Below are 19,993 nucleotides of genomic sequence, written 5' to 3' on the forward strand. Positions count from 1 at the left end.
AGGCATGCGCCACCACCACCTGGCTCCAAACGCAATTTCTCATTTTATACCCAAGGAAGCTGAGACTTGAGGTGAGAAATGGCCAGGAAGGATTGCCTAGTCAGACAGCAGGTAAGAGGTAACACCAGAGGTCCAGAACCCAGTCCTCATCGCTTATCCAACACCCCAACAAATCACCCTCGTACCCCAGGGTATTTCTGAACACTGAGACTTTCTTTTTCACACAGAGTTAATGGCTTCCCCAGGGTTTCCAAGCCAGCCTGAGTCCCTCTCCTTCCCAAATGCAAATGCCAGTGCGTCCCTGAAGCTCCTGTGGACTGACAGAGGACAGAACGCAAATACTGAGGTTCATGCCCTCTAGGCCACCCCCACCCACGCCCCACCCCCACCCCATGCCTCGCTCCCCAAGGTCTCCCTGCTTCCCAGCAGGTCCTAAATCTTTCAAGAGACAAGGCCCAGCCATCCAAGCAGGGGGTGGAAGGAGGGCGGGAGCAGGCAGCACCTCTGCCAAGGCCCTTGCCTGCCTTTCAGGGAGGAGCTGGGAGCAACGGCTGAGGGCTGGCAGCGTTGGGAGCCTGCACTGCAGAGCTTGGAGACCAGCCGGCTGCACAGTGGACTTATAGGACTCATGTACTTGCCACACTGTGCACATCTCTCATCTGGGATGTACCCTGAGTAGCCTTAAGAGAGATCTGAATTCCAATTCTGGCTTATCACCAACTTCCTGAATGCCCGTTGCTGGTCACGTCTTTTCTCTGACTCTCAGCCTTTTGACTCTGGTGTGAAAGATTGGAACCAACCAACGTGTTATCAGGATGCCTCCTGCTCTGAGACTGGAATTTGAGTTCTCCATCTCCACGAGATGCTTGAACAGTCTGCCTGGGACCTTGCTTTCTGCTCAGCCTGACTCATTTCTGCTTGAGCTGTAGGCGTGGTCCCCTGGCTACACGTGTCTGCTTTCCAATCGTCTTCACCCCCGTAAATCTACACACCCAAGAGGATTTCTCTTCTGTGGCGATTCTAGACGGAACTGCAGGGCCAGACCCTGTGTTCCAGGCCCAGGATCAGCCATGGGGGCCCGTGCCAGCATTACCGACACCAACATCTTGTCTGGCCTTGAGAGTAACGCAACAGGCGTTACAGCCTTCTCTATGCCTGGCTGGCAGCTGGCGCTATGGGCCACAGCCTACCTGGCCCTGGTGCTGGTGGCTGTAACAGGCAATGCCACAGTCATCTGGATCATTCTGGCCCACGAGAGGATGCGCACGGTCACCAACTATTTCATCATCAACCTGGCCTTGGCAGACCTCTGCATGGCGGCCTTCAATGCCACCTTCAACTTCATCTATGCCAGTCACAACATCTGGTACTTTGGCAGCACCTTCTGCTACTTCCAGAACCTCTTTCCTGTCACAGCCATGTTCGTCAGCATCTACTCCATGACCGCCATCGCCGCTGACAGGCAAGAGCGGGCATCGGGGAAGGGGATGGGTGTCTTGATGGGGGAACATCCCAGGGAACGATGTAGCAGTTTTGGTTCATAGCAAGAAGACAGAGGGATGTGGAGCCAAAGCAGGGAGCGTCAGATTAGACACAGAATGGCTTCCCCCTAGGAGCTTGCTCAATCGAGGCTGGAAAGGAAAATGCTCCCAGAGACTTTTGAAGTGTGGGTCTCTTCATCTTGCTCTCATCCTATGAGGAAATTTGCCCGTGTTGCTTTTGTATATAGAAAGAGGTGGAATGTTACATGAAGTTAGAGTGTTGCATCTAAGCTATAACAATGCTTTTTTTTTTTTAATGATTCCAGCCAGGAAAGGGGGGCTCACCAACAGTGATCTTTAAGGAGTGGGCTAAAGATGGGGTGGAGGAAGACCATCTTCTTTTGTGAGAACTTCCGGGACAGGCAGGGCTGGGCTAAGGGGAAGGGGAGCAGGATCGGACAGAGAGGCAATAGCATGGGGTGAGGCAAAGACACAGGAAGTACAGGGGGACAGGGCCATGCGCCCCTCTGTCGCATAGAGTTCGGTTAGTCTTCCAGACTCCCCACCTCCCCTAATTTCCCCAGAAACCTTCACCCACGGCCTCTCACTGCTGAACTATAGACTTTTAAAATGGAGTTCTCAGAGATTTCCTTTGAGACAATGTTTTCTATTCATTGAAAATTAAGTTTGGGGCTGTAATAGTTACTGGAACGTAACTCAGTAGGCAAAGGACTTGCTTGGCTGGGTTTGATCCCCCAGCACTACATAAATCAGGTGTAAGAGGGTGATGTGTTCCTGTAATCCCCACACTCAGAGGTAGTGGAAGGAGGATCAGAGTGGCCAAGATCATGTAGCTAAGATCCTAAGCTGCATAGCCAGTTGTCACAGTCAAAAAAGTTAGAACACCATTCATATGGGTCCAGCTTCTAACCTTACACACAAGGTCCCCAAGGAGTCAGGATAAGCAGGATTTGAGGTCAACCATGGAGTTAGGGCAGAGCCAGGGGCCTGGAACACAGCCCTCTGAGTGGTGGACTCAGGGAAAAAAAAATTCGGCTGGCACCCGCTGACCATCCTTTCCCCTTCCTTGGGTATTTGTGAATCCCCCTAAGCATTTCTGAACGTTCAGTTATGCAGCAAATTTAGGATGCTACCTCTATGTGGGGCAGAGGTCCAGGGCTGGGGAACTTCCATCAGTGGGGGTACAGGTATACGGACTTACAGGGCCTGCACTTCAGAGCGAGGCTGGGTGGCAGAAGGTTCTCGAGAGCCCGAGAGCCTGGAAGTCAGGCAGGAGGCTAATGACGGGTATTTCAGAGGAGGGGCTCTGATCATGCTGACGGCAGCTGAGGCTCACCTGTCTTCCTCTGTTTAAAATTGTTATTACATTTATTTGTTTGGTGTGTGTGTGTGTGTGTGTATGTGTACATGTATACATGTATACATGCTAGCACACACACATTATCACAGTATACCTGAGAAGGTCAGAGGACAACTTGCAGGACTCTTTCTAGCCCTTTTGGGAGAGCTCATCTTTTGTTGGTTCTGGAGCTTTGAACTCAGGTCCTCAGGCTTGGTAGCAAGCACCTTTACCTTCTCAGCCATGTTATTGGCCCCTTTTCTCCATTTCTTCACTTAGTGCCTGCTGGGTAACAATGACTCTGGGTTTTAGATGATGGAAACTCAATGTTAATGTTCCTCCCATGGTAAGAATTTAAATCATAAGCCTACAAATATTTTGTTGTTGGTGGTGGTTTTGGCTTTTTTGGTTTTGGTTTTGGTTTTGGTTTTGGTTTTGGTTTTGGTTTTGGTTTTGGTTTGGTTTGGTTTGGTTTTTGAAACAGTTTCTCTGTGTAGCCCTGGCTGTCCTGGAACGCCATTTGTAGACCAGGCTGTTCCTCCTGCTTCTGATAAGGTATGCACCACCACTGCCCATCAAATAAAGAAATTGTAAGTTGTATTTTGAGTTCATGACTGTTGTGAACAAATATTAGCAAAGAGGAAGGATCTCCAGGTGCCGGGATGTGTGTGCCAGGGAGGGACAGGTTGCACGCAGTGGCTCTCAACCTTCCTAATGCTGTGACCTTTTAATACAGTTGCTCCTGTTATGGTGGTGACCGCCCCCCAACCATAAAATTATTTTCATTGCTGCTTCACAACTGTAATTCTGCTACTGTTATGAATCATAATGTAAATATTTTAGAGTGAGGTCTGCCAAAAGAGGGTCGTGACCCACAGGTTGAGAACCTCTGGGTTACAGGCTGCCATGGGTACCAGGATGGGTGTCATTGGGAGGCTGGGATCCAAGCAAAGATGAATGGGAGATCAGGGTCAGTCTGGAGAATTCTAGAGGACAAATATTCCAAGCAGCAAATAAGATGGTAATGCCCCAGGGGCTCAATCTTAACACGTAGGATGCTTCGGTGTGGATGCTTCTGCTCCAGCAAACAGGGGAAGCATACAAGTCAACATCATAGACTGTGGTCCCAGCCTTGTCTCAAAGTTCAGGCTCATCCCTGAGAGGAAGGGCTCATGACCCTGACCCTTGACCCATGGAGATGATGCTCACTGTCAAGTCCACTGTACTTCGCCAGGCTCAGGGCTCAACAAGTATGGCTCAAGTCTCCTTAGAACCCTCCAAGCCCTGTTCTAGACAACTTCATCAAGAAGGTGGCCTGTGGCTTCAGTGAATACAGCGAGGAAGAAGGAGCCCCAGAAAGGGAGGGAAGGAAAGACTCACAGGGGGCCATGCAAGCTGTTCCCTGGTCGTCTTCATTAAGGTTCCCATTGCTGTAATAAAGTATCATGACCAAAAGCAACTTGGGAAGGAAAGGGTTTATTTCGTATTATGCTTCCTGATTCTCCACCGAGTGGAAGTCAGCAAAAGCCATAGAGAAAACTGCTTACTGGCTTGTAGCCTATGACTTGCTCAGCCTGCTTGCTTTCTTTTAAAAAAAAATATTTATTTATTTATTTATTTATTTATTTATTTATTTATTTATTTAATGTATATGAATACACTGTCACTCTCTTCAGGCATACCAGAAGAGGGCATCTAATCCCATTACAGATAGTTGTGAGCCACCATGTGGTTGCTGGGAATTGAACTCGGGACCTCTGGAAAAGCAGTCAGTGTTCTTAACCGCTGAGCCATCTCTCCAGTCCTCAGCCAGCTTTCTTATACAATCCAGGACCACCTCACCGTGGATGACATCACCCACCATGAGCTTGGCCATCCTGCATCAAACATGAACTGAGAAAATGCCCCACAGCCCGATGGGGTGGGGATATTTCTCAACTGAGGATCTTTCTTTTCAAACGACTCTCGCGCTTGTGTCAGGTGGAGCCAACAAACAAGGAGAAAAGCAACTGACCAGGACACAGGGAAAGCTGTGAGAGAGGTCTGAAGCAAGCATTGGCCATGTGCAGAGTAGAGTCTAAAGACTGATGCAGGAGTCAGCTTGTGCCTACACATATATAGAGAAAGGGTTTAGCTGCTGGGTGCACACCTAACATACTTGAAGCCTGTCTTAGTTAGGGTTTGACTGCTGTGAACTGATACCATGACCAAGGCAACTCTTATAAGGACAACATTTAATTGGATCTGGCTTACAGGTTCAGAGGTTCAGTCCATTATCATCATGGCAGGAGCAGGGCAGCATCCAGGCAGGCATGGTACAGGAGGAGCTGAGAGTTCTACATCTTCATCTGAAAGCTGCTAGGAGAAGACTGGATCCCAGGCAGCTAGGATGAGGATCTTAAAGCCCATGCCCACAGTGAGACACCTACTCCAACAAGGCCAGACCTTCTAATAGTGCCACTCCCTGGGACGAGCATATGCAAACCATCACAAAGCCCCAGATTCTACCCACAGTACTGCATAAACCACTCATGGCCGTATTTGTCTATAATCTCCACACCCAAGAGGATCTGGATGTTCAGGGTCATCCTCAGCTTCATAGCAAGTTCAAGGCCAGCCTGGGCTACTCGAGACTTTGTCTCAAAGAAAAAGAAAATGAATTTGCTCAGTCTTAGCCACACGGTCTGAATTCTCTGCCACACATGGTGTGTGGTTACCATATAGGACCCTGTGTGCTTTAGACATATCTACAGTTGCAGAAAGTTCCAAAAAGCATTGCTGGTTTGATCTATGTATGAGAAATGGTTATACCATGCAGAATGGCAGGAGGCTGGCTTAGAGATGAGGGTGTGGATGCTCCAGTCAGGGCTGAGCTACAAGCTAATGTTGGACTGTATCCTGTTCCAGTTGGATCACAGTGTGGCTGTCCAAGGACTTGTTCACACCCAGAGGAGAGCAGAGGGCTAGGTATCTGGGCTAGATTCTGGGGTACTAGTGTGCTGTGGCTGGGGATAGTCACCACGCCCTGACCATCACTCCGATCCTCTACAGATTGGATAGGACTCTACCTAACTGCACATTGGCATCTGTAGACAGGACAGCTGCGTGGACAGGAGCTGGAGGGTGTAGAAAGCCTGGGCAGGAAGATGAGGAGCGGGTATCTGCCGTGAGGATGCCAGCTGCTAATGTTGTACTTTGCTTGTAGGTACATGGCCATTGTCCACCCTTTTCAGCCGCGGCTCTCCGCCCCCAGCACCAAAGCAGTTATTGCTGGCATCTGGCTGGTAGCCCTGGCTCTCGCCTCCCCACAATGTTTCTACTCTACCATCACTGTGGACCAGGGGGCCACCAAGTGTGTGGTGGCCTGGCCCAATGACAACGGAGGCAAGATGCTCCTACTGTAAGCCCCACCCCAGGGTACATGTGTATTGGCTCCTGTCTGTGTGTGTAGTGTGTGTCTAGGGATATGCACACTATTCTGCAGCTATAGATGTGATCATGTGAGTGCAGGTTTATATGGCGGTTCCTCAACCTTAACCCTAACCCTAACCCTAACCCTAACCCTAACCCTAACCCTAACCCTGATGACTAGCTGGGATCGACAGCTCACTGCCTCTGTCCACTTCTTGAGAGCAAACAGAAAGGTAAGAATTTAAAGGGTAGCTTCTGCGGAAGGCCTTGTTAGCATTTCCATCGTCAGAAAGTTAAAGTCGTTGAATCAAAACATAAGCTGGGGACCATCCATACTAAAAGCCATGCTGAACACCAGACCTGTTGTAAGCACTTCGTGGATGCCGATGCTTTTATTTCTTTGGACACTACGGAACATTATATTTAATTTGTTTAATTTTCATTAAATCACTTTATTTAATTTTAATATTTATATTAAATTAATATAAACACCCATTATAATATTTAAATTTTATCTATAATTGTAATAAATATATTTATATTAATTTAATGTAAATATCAATTATGATGTTTATAATTTATAGTGTAACCATTATAATAAATGTTATAATATTCATACTAATTTAATATTTATATTAAATTAATATTTTATTTATTTAATTTTAGACAGTACTGACCTTGTCACCACCACACCTGCTTTATGTGGTACAAGGGCCTGTGTGTGCCAGACAAGCACCCTATAAACTAAGCTATATCCCCAACCTCTTATTTTGATTTTCGGGACAGTCTCATGTAGCCTAGACTGGCCTGAAACCCTGATCCTCCTGCCTCCTTCTCACAAGTCGCTGTGACCACCATATGTATTGTAGTCTTCCATCTTGGTGGGGGAGAAAGTATATTCCAAGATGTGGCCCGGACAGCACAGTCAGTGAGCGTTGAGGCAGGGCGGTGAGGTGGGGGAAGCAGATGCTGGCAGCCAGTCTGCCACCTCGGTAAGGTGGGGCATGAGCCATGTGCATCTACAGATAGAGTGTGTAGTTGTACACGCCTCACACACACACACACACAACACACTTTGGTGTCTGTGTACGGGCTAGTGAGGGATGTGCATACATCTTAGAGAATGTAGTCTGTTTGGAAGTCAATGCCAGGTGGTCATGACAACTCCCCCTGTAATCTCAGTACTCAGGAAGTGAAGTTTGCGATATAGAGCAAAGTCAGTCGGACTAGCCAAGTCAGAGAGCCCCGAGTTCTAACAAGAGACCCTGCCTCAAAATATTAGGGAGAGAGACATGGAGGAAGGCATTCCATGTCAACCTCTGGTTTACACACACACACACGTACGTACGTACGTACCTATTCACATGCAGATGTGCATACACACATGAACATCACACACACATACTTTTTTTTTAAGAAACCACATGGTGGAGGGGGACTCTCAGGCCCATTCCTTGATGTTCCAAGGACCCCCCCTTCCCTCAGAAGGCCTGCCTGGAAGACAGAAGGAAGCTTGTGGCTTTTCCAGGAGGCCATAGCACCCTCAGAAATGGAGCCAGTGGTGTGCCTCCTATGTAGTATCTTCCTCAAAGGAAACAATGAGCATCAATACAACCCAGTGTACTGGGTCTCAGCAGGCACAGTGGTGTGTGTGCCTTGCTCAAAGGTATTTGATGACATAGCCACATACCCGGTGTTTAGAGGAAAGAAGCAAAGGACATGGGAGCTATCAGTGTGGCTTCTCCACTGTCCATCTCTAGCTAAGGCCTTTTCTTAGTGTGGCTCCTACAATTCTATACATATAATATCATATATGACCTACCTACTAAATATAAGTATATATTCATGTGCACACATATCCATGATTCTGGGAGGAAACATACACTGTGAACAGTGACAGGAGTGTTAACCTTTGTGCTTAATGATGTTTATCAGAAACAAGGTCTTCGTATCCCAGGCTGGCCTCTAATTCATTGTGTATGGAGGATTAACAGTGAACATCCTACCCTCCTGCTTCCATACTTGGACTGTTGGGATCACAGGCATGTGCCACCATACCCAGCACACCAAATTTTTAGTATATATATATATATATATATATATATATATATATACATATATATATATATACACACACACATGTATATACACTAAAAATGAGTATATATAAATATATATACTAAATGAGTATATATAAATATATATACTAAATGAGTATATATATACTAAAAATTAAAAATAAAATTTAGTGTATATACACATATACATATATGTGTGTATGTATATAATATAATATAAATATTACATATATATACTAAATATATATCTATACAGTAAATACACACATATATACTATATATAGTAAATGTTTCTTTTTATAAAAACATGAGAGAGACAGAGCTGTGTGCATGCCATGCACCGTCTGATCTATATGTGGCTTCCAAGGATCCAACTCAGGTCCAACTCAGCCCAGATCCCCACTGTCTCACTGGTGCTGGCGTTATATTTTATATGTTAAACAAGCATAACATTTGGTTAGCTTTCCCCCTTTTTAGCCTTTTCCATACCACAGAAGAACTGGCTGATGCTGGTTAATTTTTTCGAGGAAAGCCCAGCATTAACATACATGCTAGGAAATGTTGCCTTAATTTTTCTTTAAACCGAACTCCAGGGTGGGGCTGCAAGGTGTTTGTGTGGGGTTCAGGAACCTTAATCCCGAGTGAGCATTGGTGGATCTGGCCACCCACTGTCCACCCAGGTTCCCGGCTTTCCCTGCAGGTATCATCTGGTGGTGTTTGTCCTCATCTACTTCCTGCCTCTAGTGGTGATGTTTGCAGCTTACAGTGTCATTGGCCTCACACTGTGGAAACGCGCGGTACCCAGACACCAGGCTCATGGAGCTAACCTGCGCCATCTACAGGCCAAGAAGAAGGTGGGAAGCGGGAGGAGGGTCAGGGGTGGAGCGGGGTGGAGGTGCAGGAATCTGCTCCAGGGAGCCATTAGAACCCAAAACCCACCCGCTACGGGGTGCTAGGGAGCACACAACCCAGGTCACTGGGCATCTCTGAGAACCTCTATAGGAATCACGCAGGAGTCTTAATGATCTGGAGACCAATGCTAGACCGATTTCTCCATGTTCTAAGAGTTCTTGCCATAACAGGCAGGGACGTCACCCAGTTGTTCTTCCTCTGGGAAGTTGGTCTCCGTCTTGCCTTCCGGTCCTCAGGGGTACTGAAAACTCAGGAAGGTGCCTGCAGATGCCAGGCATTCGAGGTGCTGGGGAAGGCTCAGGAACCTGGCCTCTAGGCAGAGGATGAGATAGCAGGTTGGAACTTCACTGCCTATACAGATAGATGGGCTAAAGCAGACAAAGATCCCTGGGAAGGTTGGCTTGGGTCCCGGAGTTTGGACCTATGAGAGCAGACTAGACAGGGAGGTGCTCCAAGACAAAGAGTCCTGGACTCCTGATGGGAGAGTTGACCACAGATCTGGGCTGCTACACGGGAGGATTTCAGTGGAAGGACAAGCCTTCCCGTGACTGTGCCATGAGGTGGTGGGCTCTTGGAGCATGGGCAGAATACTCGTTCCCAGGGATGGAGGCTAGAGATGCCGATGGGGTCTGACAGCAAAAAGCTGTCAAGGCTTGGGTGAAGGATACCCCATACCAGTTCTAGGAAGGTTAAGGCTTGAGACTCAGATGCAAAGGACTGACCCGCGTCTCTCCCTGACCAGTTTGTGAAGGCCATGGTACTGGTGGTGGTGACATTTGCCATCTGCTGGCTGCCCTACCACCTCTACTTCATCCTGGGGACCTTCCAAGAAGACATCTACTACCGCAAGTTTATCCAGCAGGTCTACCTGGCACTCTTCTGGCTGGCCATGAGCTCCACCATGTACAACCCCATCATTTATTGCTGCCTTAACCACAGGTGAGCCCCACCCTGGCTCCGCTCTCCACCCACAGGGAAGGGACTGGAGTAGCTCCTCCCAGAGGCTGGAGCTGCCCGGGACTCCCACAGTATCACCCTCCTGTGTGGCCTGGATCTAGCCTGGGTCCCATCTCCTTCCCAAAGCTTTGTCCTTTGCTGAGCCATAGTGCCCTATGTCTGTCCTTGTCTCTTCTGGGGTCTGCATCGGGGGCAAGGGAGAAGGCAGAAAGGCAGGATCAGAAAGATGGAGGGAAGGAGCGAGTAGGGAGAGGCAGAAGAGCAGAATGGGAGGGAGAAAGCTGAGTTGGGTAAGACTATCTCTGAGATGGCCTTTTCTTCTTTTTTATGGGATGTGTGTGTGTGTGTGTGTGTGTGCATGTGTGCAAAGGAGTGTGTGCCACAGCACATGGGTGGGGGTCAGAGGACAATTTGTAGCAGTTGTCTCTCTCTTTCCACCATGTAGGTCTCTGAGATAGAACTTGGGTTGCCAGGCTTGTAGCAAATGCCTTTTCCCACTGCGCGATCCCACCGACTCAAAAGAGCTGCCATTTAAAAGTGCTTCTTCCTAAGGGTATGACTGATCTGGGTGGGCAGGTGTCTAAAGAGGCTGAGGGCAGGGTTGGGGACAGATTTGGGACAGGGCTGGGGGGCAGGACCGAGGGCGGGGCTGGGGGCGGGACTGAGGAAAGGACTGGGCTCAGGGTTGGGGGCGGGACTGAAGGCGGGGCTGGGAGCGGGACTGAGGGCGGAGCTAGGGGCAGGGCTGGGGGCTGGCAGTGTGCTTCTTGCCTCACCGCCCCCACCCTCCCCCACGCTGCCCCAGGATGAGACCAGCGGAGGAAGGGCTGGGCTCTGGCTGCTGGCTCTGGTGCTTCTGGGGTCCTGGAGTCTGGGATGTGCTGACACCAGCTCTGGGACTCTTGATTAAGGAAGAGTTAGTGAGCCAGGCAGAATCCAAGTCCCAGGATCCTTGTGCTCAGAGTGAGCCTTTCGGCCTGGGGTGGGAGCAGATGAGAGGCCACGAGAGGGAGACACTGAGTCAGCTGCAGTCCAATGGGTGTGAGCAGTACTGATGCTGGGGCCTCTTTGTTTATAACATAACTTGTATCAACTGTCTACACAAGTGTCCAGACTCTACCTAACTCCACTGGGGTCTTTGTTGCTCAGCCCACCCACCTGGCCCAGGCTCTGTGAGGGTTTACTGGATGCCTAGAATCTTTAGCTCCCAAGAGGTTAGTAGATAAGAGCAGAAAGGGGCGGGGGTCTCCCATTGTACAGATGGAAAGACTGAGCCTAAGAAGGGAAGACTGTCCTAACCCTAGGACATATAGGCTATACAGGATTTGGAATTTCCATATCTCCAATGCTTCCCAGCTGGTTCTGCTTACACTTGTTCAGATTGATGTGAGAACCTGGGGACCACCCTGTCACATCAGGGAGAGACCACCAGCACCACATGTCTGCATGCCTGACTCTCTTCTGTCACCCAGACACACAGTTCTTGGACACTGCTCAATGTTCAATTTTGAGCCTCTGAAATGTCGTTCTGTGACAACACTGTCATAGAGGTCTGGACTCTCAGTCCAGAAGAAGCTCACAAGCAGCCACGTGTGTCCAGGACTTTTCAAGCCCCAGGGGTTAAGGAGTAAGCAGAAGAAAAATATATATACACTATAAAGTATATAACACATAATATATATTAAGTATAATACAGGAAGTATATAATATACTAGATAGCATGTACTATCTAGTATATTATATAAAATTTATATTATAAAATATACATACTATTAATAAATACATAATGTTAATATAATATATGTGTGTATATATATATATGTATATATATTTTATTTTATTTTTGCAAGCACTGACAGCCTGGGCAGGGGGAGACACACATAATGTAGTAGATAAATGTGTGTGAAAGTGAGCAGGAAGTGTGTGAAAGTAAGCAGGAAGTGTGTGAAAGTGAGCAGGAAGTGTGTGAAAGTGAGCAGGAAGTGTGTGAAAGTGAGCAGGAAGTGTGTGAAAGTGAGCAGGAAGTGTGTGAAAGTGAGCAGGAAGTGTGTGAAAGTGAGCAGGAAGTGTGTGAAAGTGAGCAGGAAGTGTGTGAAAGTGAGCAGGAAGTGTGTGAAAGTGAGCAGGAAGTGTGTGAAAGTGAGCAGGAAGTGTGTGAAAGTGAGCAGGAAGTGTGTGAAAGTGAGCAGGAAGTGTGTGAAAGTGAGCAGGAAGTGTGTGAAAGTGAGCAGGAAGTGTGTGAAAGTGAGCAGGAAGTGTGTGAAAGTGAGCAGGAAGTGTGTGAAAGTGAGCAGGAAGTGTGTGAAAGTGAGCAGGAAGTGCTGATGGTCTTAGGCACTAGACTGGGTGTGTGTCTGTGTGTGTGTGTCTGTCTGTCTCTGTGTGTGTGTGTGTGTGTGTGTGTGTATAGTTTACAGTTGAGCAAAAGCTGGAGCAACTGACTCTTCCCCGAAGTCTGGGCAAGAATTCCCTGCAGAGGGAATCAACAGCCCTGAGATAAGGTCTGCTCTTGGGCTGGCACTCCAACAGGGAGAGCTCAACAAGGCTTTGAGCCTGCGAAACCTGGTAGGCAAGCACTCTGACTTACCTTCCAAAAGAATCAGCTGGACAAATGGCCCATGCTTAAGAGCACTGGCTGCTCTTCCTGAGTAGCCTGGTTCAAATCCCAGCACCTACATAGTGGCTCACAACCACCTGTAACTGCTGTCCCAAGGGATCTTGCGCCTTCTTCTGGCCACCTTGGGTAATGCATGCATGTGTCACACAGACATACATGCAGGCAAACCACCCACACACATTTAAAATCAGGCCAAAGCAGGTATGGTGTAGTTGACAGTGCTTGCCTGGCAGGCACAAAGCCCAAGGTTTGATCTCCATAAGCTGGGCACAGTGGTGTGTACCTGCATCCCAGCACTCTGAAGGATCAAAAGTTCAAAACCATCCTCACAACCTCAGGTACAGTCCGTAGCACCACGGGGAAGGATGGGTTTGGTTTTCCCTGTTATTTTACTTTACTTTATTGGTCCTCCCAGTACTGGGGATCGAACCCAGGGCCTCCAGCATGCTAGGCAAATGCTCTACTAATGAGCAACATCGTAGGACTGGTCTTATTTGTTTTGAAATATGGTCTCCCTTACTGCCTGGGCGAGCCTTGTACTTTAATTGTGCCTCCCTCCTTCCTTAATCCCTAAGGAGCTGTGATTACAGGCCTACATCCCGCCTGAGTGAGAGCTGTTTATTTTTTGAGCAGATACACCCATACTTGGTAGCTCCAGTGTGCCAGCTTTCCTTTGAAGTAGTTCTTGGGGGAGGTTCCCTATTCTACATACACTGAGCCCCAGTTCTTTCTAAGATTCTTCTCTCCTGTTAGAAGCCAGTTAAGTCACATGGCGCCTTTGTAATTCAGTTTGGTTTCTCTCTCCTCCTCCTCCTTCCCTCCCTCCTTCTCTCTCCCTCCATTCCTTTCTTCCCTTCTTTCCAAGGCACGGCACCACTTGGCCACCTTGAATCTTGATGCCATCTTTCTTGCCCATGCCTAGGAAGTACTGATGTTACTCACATGAGCCATGTTCCCGGTGTTTCTGGCTGTTCCAAGAAACTAAATCCATTCAATTGTGCATCTCTCCACACAGCCCCGAGTTGTTGGTAGACTCTTCAAAGCGAGGCTCCTTTGCAAGGGAGCTAGTCTCCTGGGGCATGGAGCAGTCACATGGCCGACAGCTCCTGTACCCCTAGCTCCCTTGCTTAAAGTGACTCTCCACCCTCGGCAGGTTTCGCTCTGGATTCCGGCTTGCTTTCCGGTGCTGCCCCTGGGGAACGCCAACCGAGGAAGACAGGCTGGAGCTGACCCACACTCCATCCATCTCTAGGAGAGTCAACCGGTGTCACACCAAGGAGACTTTGTTCATGACGGGGGATATGACCCACTCTGAGGCTACCAATGGGCAGGTTGGGGGCTCCCAGGATGGGGAGCCTGCTGGACCCTGAAGTCTTGAGCTTGTCTGCAGGGCCCAGGCTTAGCCCCTTTGAGAAGTGGCTGATGGAAAAGCCCTTACATAATAGCTTGTCCCACACCCCATTCTTCAACACACCAACAGAAAAGAAGCAAGACGGTGCTCAGAGCGCCACAGACAATGCTGATACAAAGAGCTTGGAGTGCAGACACCCATCATAGGCATTCCAGCAACCGAGGAAGAGGCCAGGAAGACTGGGAACCAACATTTGGCCAATCCAGGAGCTGCAAAGTGAGATGTCTCCCTGGAGTATAGAGAGGGGTGGAAAAACTGGATCTTGGGGAAGAAAACTGCAGTCATAATGAGAAAGGCAGCTGAAGGATGGTGACATGGCTCAGCAGCGAGGTGGTAAAGCCACTCTCTGCTAAGCCTCATGACCTAAGTGCAGTTCCTGGAACCCAGACAGAAGGAAAGAACCAACGTCTGCAATCTGTCCCCTGACCTCCCCAAGAGTGTGTATGCACGTGTGTGTGCATGTATATCTGCACATGCATGCACACATACACATGTACATGTGCCTGTGCACATACGATGTTAAAGAGAAAGAAGGCAACAGCTCCAGTGTTAGGGTCAGAGGAAATGGTGGGGACTGTGGCAGCCCGCAGAGGACCAGCACCCAAAGGAAAACTCAACTGCTTCACTCTGCAACACAGTGGCCGTGTTTTCCAAATAAAGCCTGAGATCTATATATATGTATACGTTTATGTATATGTACACACATGTGTAGTATATGTGTGTATATGTATATATGTATGTATATGTGTGTACACACACATATATATGTACACACACACATATATATACACATCATACACACACACACACACACATATGGAAGATCCATGCTCCTAAATTTGGTTCATGAAAATGCTTGGAGATGCTGGCTAAGCCAGCGTGGGGCATAACCACGACACTGCCTCCTCATCAAAGATAAGCCACGAAGGAAGAAGTCCCCCCACTTGGCTGTGAATGGATCCAGGGCATCTCTGCCTTAGGATCTGAAAGCTCCCATCCTACCCAGAGTGGAGGCAGTTAACGGTCTCAGCTGAGATATAGGTCACTCTGATCCCCTGCAGGATTGCCCTGGGGCTTGGTGGAAGCAATGCCTTCAAACCAGCAGGCTGTATTCAGCTTAACGCTAAATAGTAACCACGATGCTTCACACTTCATCAGCTGTTAGGACACAAAAGCACCTACAAGTCAGGAACACAGCTCCCACACGCAGGTGAAGCACACTGGTGGTCCCCGTTCTAAGATTGCCCAGCCCAGGCTGCTCCAGGACTGTCCATCTCCCTGCTCCCCAGCAAATGGTGACTCATTTGCTGCCTGCCCAGTGCCCTCTGAAAACCAAATAAGCTGTAAACATGTGTTCAAAGTTTAATGTCATCTGAGCTCTCCCAGAGTTCACAGTGCCAGTACCCCCAATAAAGGGTTCTTATGTCACTTAGAGCTGCAGTGGTGACCGGGACATCACAGAGTGTTGGGAAATCCACCAAAGGGTGGAGATGAACCCCTAACTGCAGAGCTAGGATGGGCAAATTGTCCAGGCAGGGGCTAAGGTTCTACAGTCTGGAGAGGGGCCCCAGCAGTTACTTTGTCTCTTTGGACTGCCCCCACATTCATGAGCTGGAGTAAAGGGTATGCCCTCATCTCATCCAGAGGCTGAGGAGCCGGAGGTAAGGCTTCCTGAGGTGGGGGGAGGGGAAGGGGGAGGACACAGTGAGAAGGGGTTGGACTCAGAGGAACATAGGTAGCTCTCTGAGATGGTGGCTTCTTATTCCAAGACTCACAGACCCAAGTTCCTACAGGAGCCCAGGATGTCTCTTTAAGAGCTCCATCCAGGGATGTCATTGACACCATGGGTTACTGGGAGAAGCAGCACTTTATTGTATTTCTGGGGACTTCAGGAAAGCAGAGACCAGTCTTAGTTACTCTCAGCTGATGGCCATTTACCAGGGAGAAAATGAATCTTATATTACCTTTCTCCAGAGATTAAAGAAGGCTGTCAGAACACATGTTGATGCAATACCAGAGCCCTTGGAGGTCCAAAAGGAGACTCCCTGACAGTCAGATATTCATAGAGAATTGTACAAGCCATCGCAGTGTTATTCCTATAATTCAAGCACTTGAGAGGCAGAGGCAGGACTGTGAGTTGGAGGCCAGCCTGGAATACAGAATGAAATCTAGACAACCAGAACCACAGGATGAGACCCTGTCTTAAAAAAAAAAAAAAAATCAACAAAACCAAAAACACTTTTGCAGAATCTGGTGGCTGAGCCAGGTGAGATCCTAGACCAGTTGTTCTAAAACCTAGTGTGTTGTAAACTTGACCAGGACAGGGAAAGGAAAAAGGGCACACAACATATGGACTTGTTAATAAGCTGTTAATGAGCGTTGTCCAAGGAGGGGGCATCCCGAAGGGTATCTTGAGGGCATGCTATTTCTGTGGACAGCCAGGGAACTTCCTGAAGGAATGCCCCAAGGACAGCTAGACAGGTATCATAGTTAGGGTTTTACTGCTGTAAACAGATAGCATGACCAAGACAACTCTTTTTTTTTTTTTTTTTCTGAGACAGGGTTTCTCTGTATAGCCCTGGCTGTCCTGGAACTCACTCTGTAGACCAGGCTGGCCTCGAACTCAGAAATCCGCCTGCCTCTGCCTCCCGAGTGCTGGGATTAAAGACGTGTGCCACCACGCCCGGCTTCCAAGACAACTCTTATGAGGACAACATTTAATTGGGGCTGGCTTACAAGTTTAGAGGTTCAGTCCATTATCATCAAGGTGGGAGCATGTCAGCATCCAGGCTGGCATGGTGCAGGAGGAGCTGAGAGTTCTACATCTTCATCTGAAGGATGCTAGCAGAATACTGGCTTCCAGACAGCTAGGGTGAGGGTCTTAAAGCCCATGCCTACATCAAGGCCACACCTCCAAATAGTGCCAAGCATATAAAAACCATCACAAAAGGCAACCGAGGGTCTTTCTCTGGGTAGTGGTCTTCCAAAGAATATGGATTCCTGGCTTTGCAAAACTGGCGAGTTCTGTTCCCTTCACCATCGACAGCTAAATTTTTTTGTTCACCCGATGGCCACCGAGTGGGATGGTCGCTCTAGGCTGGCCTACACTCACCTTACTGTAATGGCCTCCGATTCTCTTCACTCCTTCAGCCCCATAGTTCCTATAGGGGGTCCTGCAGATGGCCGCATCTCTCGAAATTTTACTGTAGCTTCCCCTGAACTGTTTTCAGAAGTCTGTCTCATGGGAGTATTCTGTCTGCCTGTCTCTCTGTCACATACCCACACACAGAGTCCATTCCCCCCTAACCTGCCCCTTCTCAGCATCTGCCAGTCTCTGAGAAGGATGGACTGAAAGGGTCTTAGAGGAACATAGATCGACAGGGAAAGGAAAGGCAGGCTCCCTAAAATGGCAGCTTCTAGTTCCCAGAAAACATTGCCAGGGGGAAGGCATGAGGGTGGATAAGTAAAAAGGACAAACAGGGAGAAGGGCGAAGGCCCAGCAGCTCTTCAGAATACCCAAGCCAGACCTCGAAAACCCCTGGACAGCTCTCCAACACCCTTGTTACACAAGGCTGTATTGTCTTCTCACTAACCCAGTGAGCCCCAGAAGGTCAAGTTCACTGCTCCCCAAAAAGTAAAGAGCATAGACGATCATTTCCAGGCCGGGAGGCTGGGGCTTAGGATGGAAGCACAAGGCAGGTGCTGGGACATCAGGCCAAAGGCTACTGTGTGATGTTTTGAAATAGAGAAGCCCTTGTCTGAACCAACTCTGGGGACTGGAGACTTAGTTTTATTGTTTCATTTCACTTGGGATGGGCTTGCACGTTGGATAGGTCTGCCTGAAACTATGTAGCCAAGATGGGTCTTGAACTAATTCCTCCATTTCCCAAATGCTGGGACTATATGCATACCTGGGGAGCATTGAAGCTTTCTCCCCACCCAGGAGTCCAAAAAGCCACTAGTGTGGCTGTCACCATATGCTAAGCCCATGCCCCACCCCAAGGAAACACCACTCCAACTTTTGAATCAGTACAAAGTTTACTAGACGTAGGACAATGGCTCACTAAAGCGATGGGAAATTCCAGTGATGGCGTTGTTTTGTGGGTTGGTTCTTCCTAGCAAGATGGAGACAAGATGTTTTCCCCACAGGACTGCCCACCTAAGCGTACCCCTACCACCACCACCATCACGAGACAAAACAAAATGCAAGACTGTCAATAATGTGGCTAGGACTGGCTCCACGGACGGACACACAACTCAGTGGCATCGATACATCCAGATGGGATGGCAGGCTGCGGCGGGTGCGAGGAAGGGGGAAGGGAACAGCAGGTGCCATGTTCACACTCGCCCTTCAGGCCACGCCCCTGTGGGCAGGAGTCCGGCAGTGTCTGCTGGTGATAACACACTTCACACGGGGGGGTGGGGGGAAGGAGGGAGGCGACTCCACGGATGGGCTTGGAAGGGCCCAGAAGACAGTCCAAGATGGGGTCGCTCTTTCCTGGCTGGACGTGTGCGGTAGACGTGGGTGCCGTTACTACGTTCACGCATGGGCAATGCATGGCCAGGTCGAACTTGAATCATGCAAAGTGGCAGGGCAGGGGAGAGGGCGAGAGATCAGATCATCAACAGCACACGCTCCAGGTGGTATTCTATGTGATGCTCCGTTACTGCGGTCCCCTTCCTCCCTCTGCGGCAGAGTGGGTGCCGGCGCTGGGTCTCCCAGCGGGCTTGCTGGGTGGTACACGGGGGTGGTGTGTGATCGTCGGTTCTAGAGAGGAGTGCTGGAAGGGTGGCGGGCTGGGGGCTGGGAGGATCCTGGCTCTTAGGCGTTCGTAGGGTCTCCTCTGAGCCGCACGCCCACAGCTGTGATAAGGGCAGCCCCCTTGCCGCTGCCGTCTTCAGACAGAAGGAAGGACACGGTACACTTTGGTGACAGTTCCTTCACTGTTTGGTGCATGATTCTGGAGAAACTGCAAAGGTGAAAGACAGGGGGGAGAAAGTCAGAGGAAGATGAGGCTCAAGAACTTCAGCTGGTAGAGCCCCTGCCTCAGCATGCAGGAGGCCCAGGCCGCTGAATCTGAGACCCAGAACTAGGGAGGTGGAGGCAAGGAAGATCATACATTCAAGGTGTCCAGCAGTTATATATTAAGTTTGAGGCTAGCCTGAGCTACATGACTCTGCCTCAAAAATACACAACAACAACAAAAAAAAATTGTATAAAAACTCTGTCATAACATGGCTAGGACTGATACATGATACTCGATCCACATAATTTCTAGCCCAGTCAGGAGCCGGAATCTATGAAGTACGGCGGTCCAGAGTAGCTTAACTCCCTCAGATGCCTGGCTTATGTTGTACTTCGGGGAGAATCCAGAGCTTCATGCATAAGAGGCAAGCGCTCAACCCACTGAGCCACGTTCCCGATGGGCACAGCTTCTAAGTGATAGCTCCACACCATAGCCACAAGGTAAATGGGTAAATGTCTCCGGGGCACTGGGTCAGACTGTAGCCTGGTTTGGCTGAGATGGTCTCTGGTAGCTAATAGTGTTCTTACTGGTAAGGGGGTGTGGTTGCTAATTTTGGTTGTCAACTTGACTGCATCTGGAATTAACTAAAACACAAGCATTCGGGGCACACCTGTATGGGATTTTTCTTGCCTGGATGATTTGAAGGGGCGGGGAAGAGTCCCCTAAATCTGGGCCACACCTTCTGGTGACAGCCCACAGAAAAGGACATACATGCAAGGAAGCTTTTGCTTTTTTGCCT

General features: G+C 48.9%; 2 protein-coding genes across 5 annotated transcripts in view; one reads left to right on the top strand and one right to left on the bottom strand.

Annotated features, from left to right (window-relative positions):
- The first annotated feature begins 1,070 nt into the window (after positions 1–1,070).
- On the top strand, positions 1,071–14,186 carry Tacr2 (tachykinin receptor 2). Its single transcript, XM_021174958.2, has 5 exons — positions 1,071–1,462; positions 6,047–6,241; positions 9,031–9,184; positions 9,985–10,181; positions 13,970–14,186. The coding sequence occupies exons 1-5, from the start codon at positions 1,071–1,073 to the stop codon at positions 14,184–14,186; spliced, it is 1,155 nt and encodes a 384-aa protein (XP_021030617.1).
- A 4,060-nt stretch (positions 14,187–18,246) lies between these two features.
- Hk1 (hexokinase 1) overlaps positions 18,247–19,993 on the bottom strand; it is a 108,625-nt gene continuing 106,878 nt past the window's right edge. For all 4 annotated transcript variants that reach the window (XM_085842838.1, XM_085842837.1, XM_085842836.1 and 1 more), the window contains one exon: positions 18,247–19,197. In XM_085842838.1, coding sequence (XP_085698964.1) covers positions 19,050–19,197 — 148 coding nt within the window. In that variant the 3' untranslated portion in view covers positions 18,247–19,049. The remainder of the gene's footprint in view (positions 19,198–19,993) is intronic.

This window comes from Mus caroli, unplaced genomic scaffold (assembly GCF_978045245.1).
Source record: "Mus caroli unplaced genomic scaffold, Mus_caroli_1 scaffold_9, whole genome shotgun sequence".
In the NCBI taxonomy this organism is placed as follows: Eukaryota; Metazoa; Chordata; class Mammalia; order Rodentia; family Muridae; genus Mus; species Mus caroli.

Excerpts from the sequence above, each read along its gene's own strand:
- Tacr2 (XM_021174958.2), top strand. The coding sequence starts at position 1,071 with ATGGGGGCCCGTGCCAGCATTACCGACACCAACATCTTGTCTGGCCTT. Across the intron at positions 1,463-6,046 it reads ACCGCCATCGCCGCTGACAG|GTACATGGCCATTGTCCACC; the intron begins GCAAGAGCGGGC and ends CTTTGCTTGTAG. Across the intron at positions 10,182-13,969 it reads TATTGCTGCCTTAACCACAG|GTTTCGCTCTGGATTCCGGC; the intron begins GTGAGCCCCACC and ends CACCCTCGGCAG.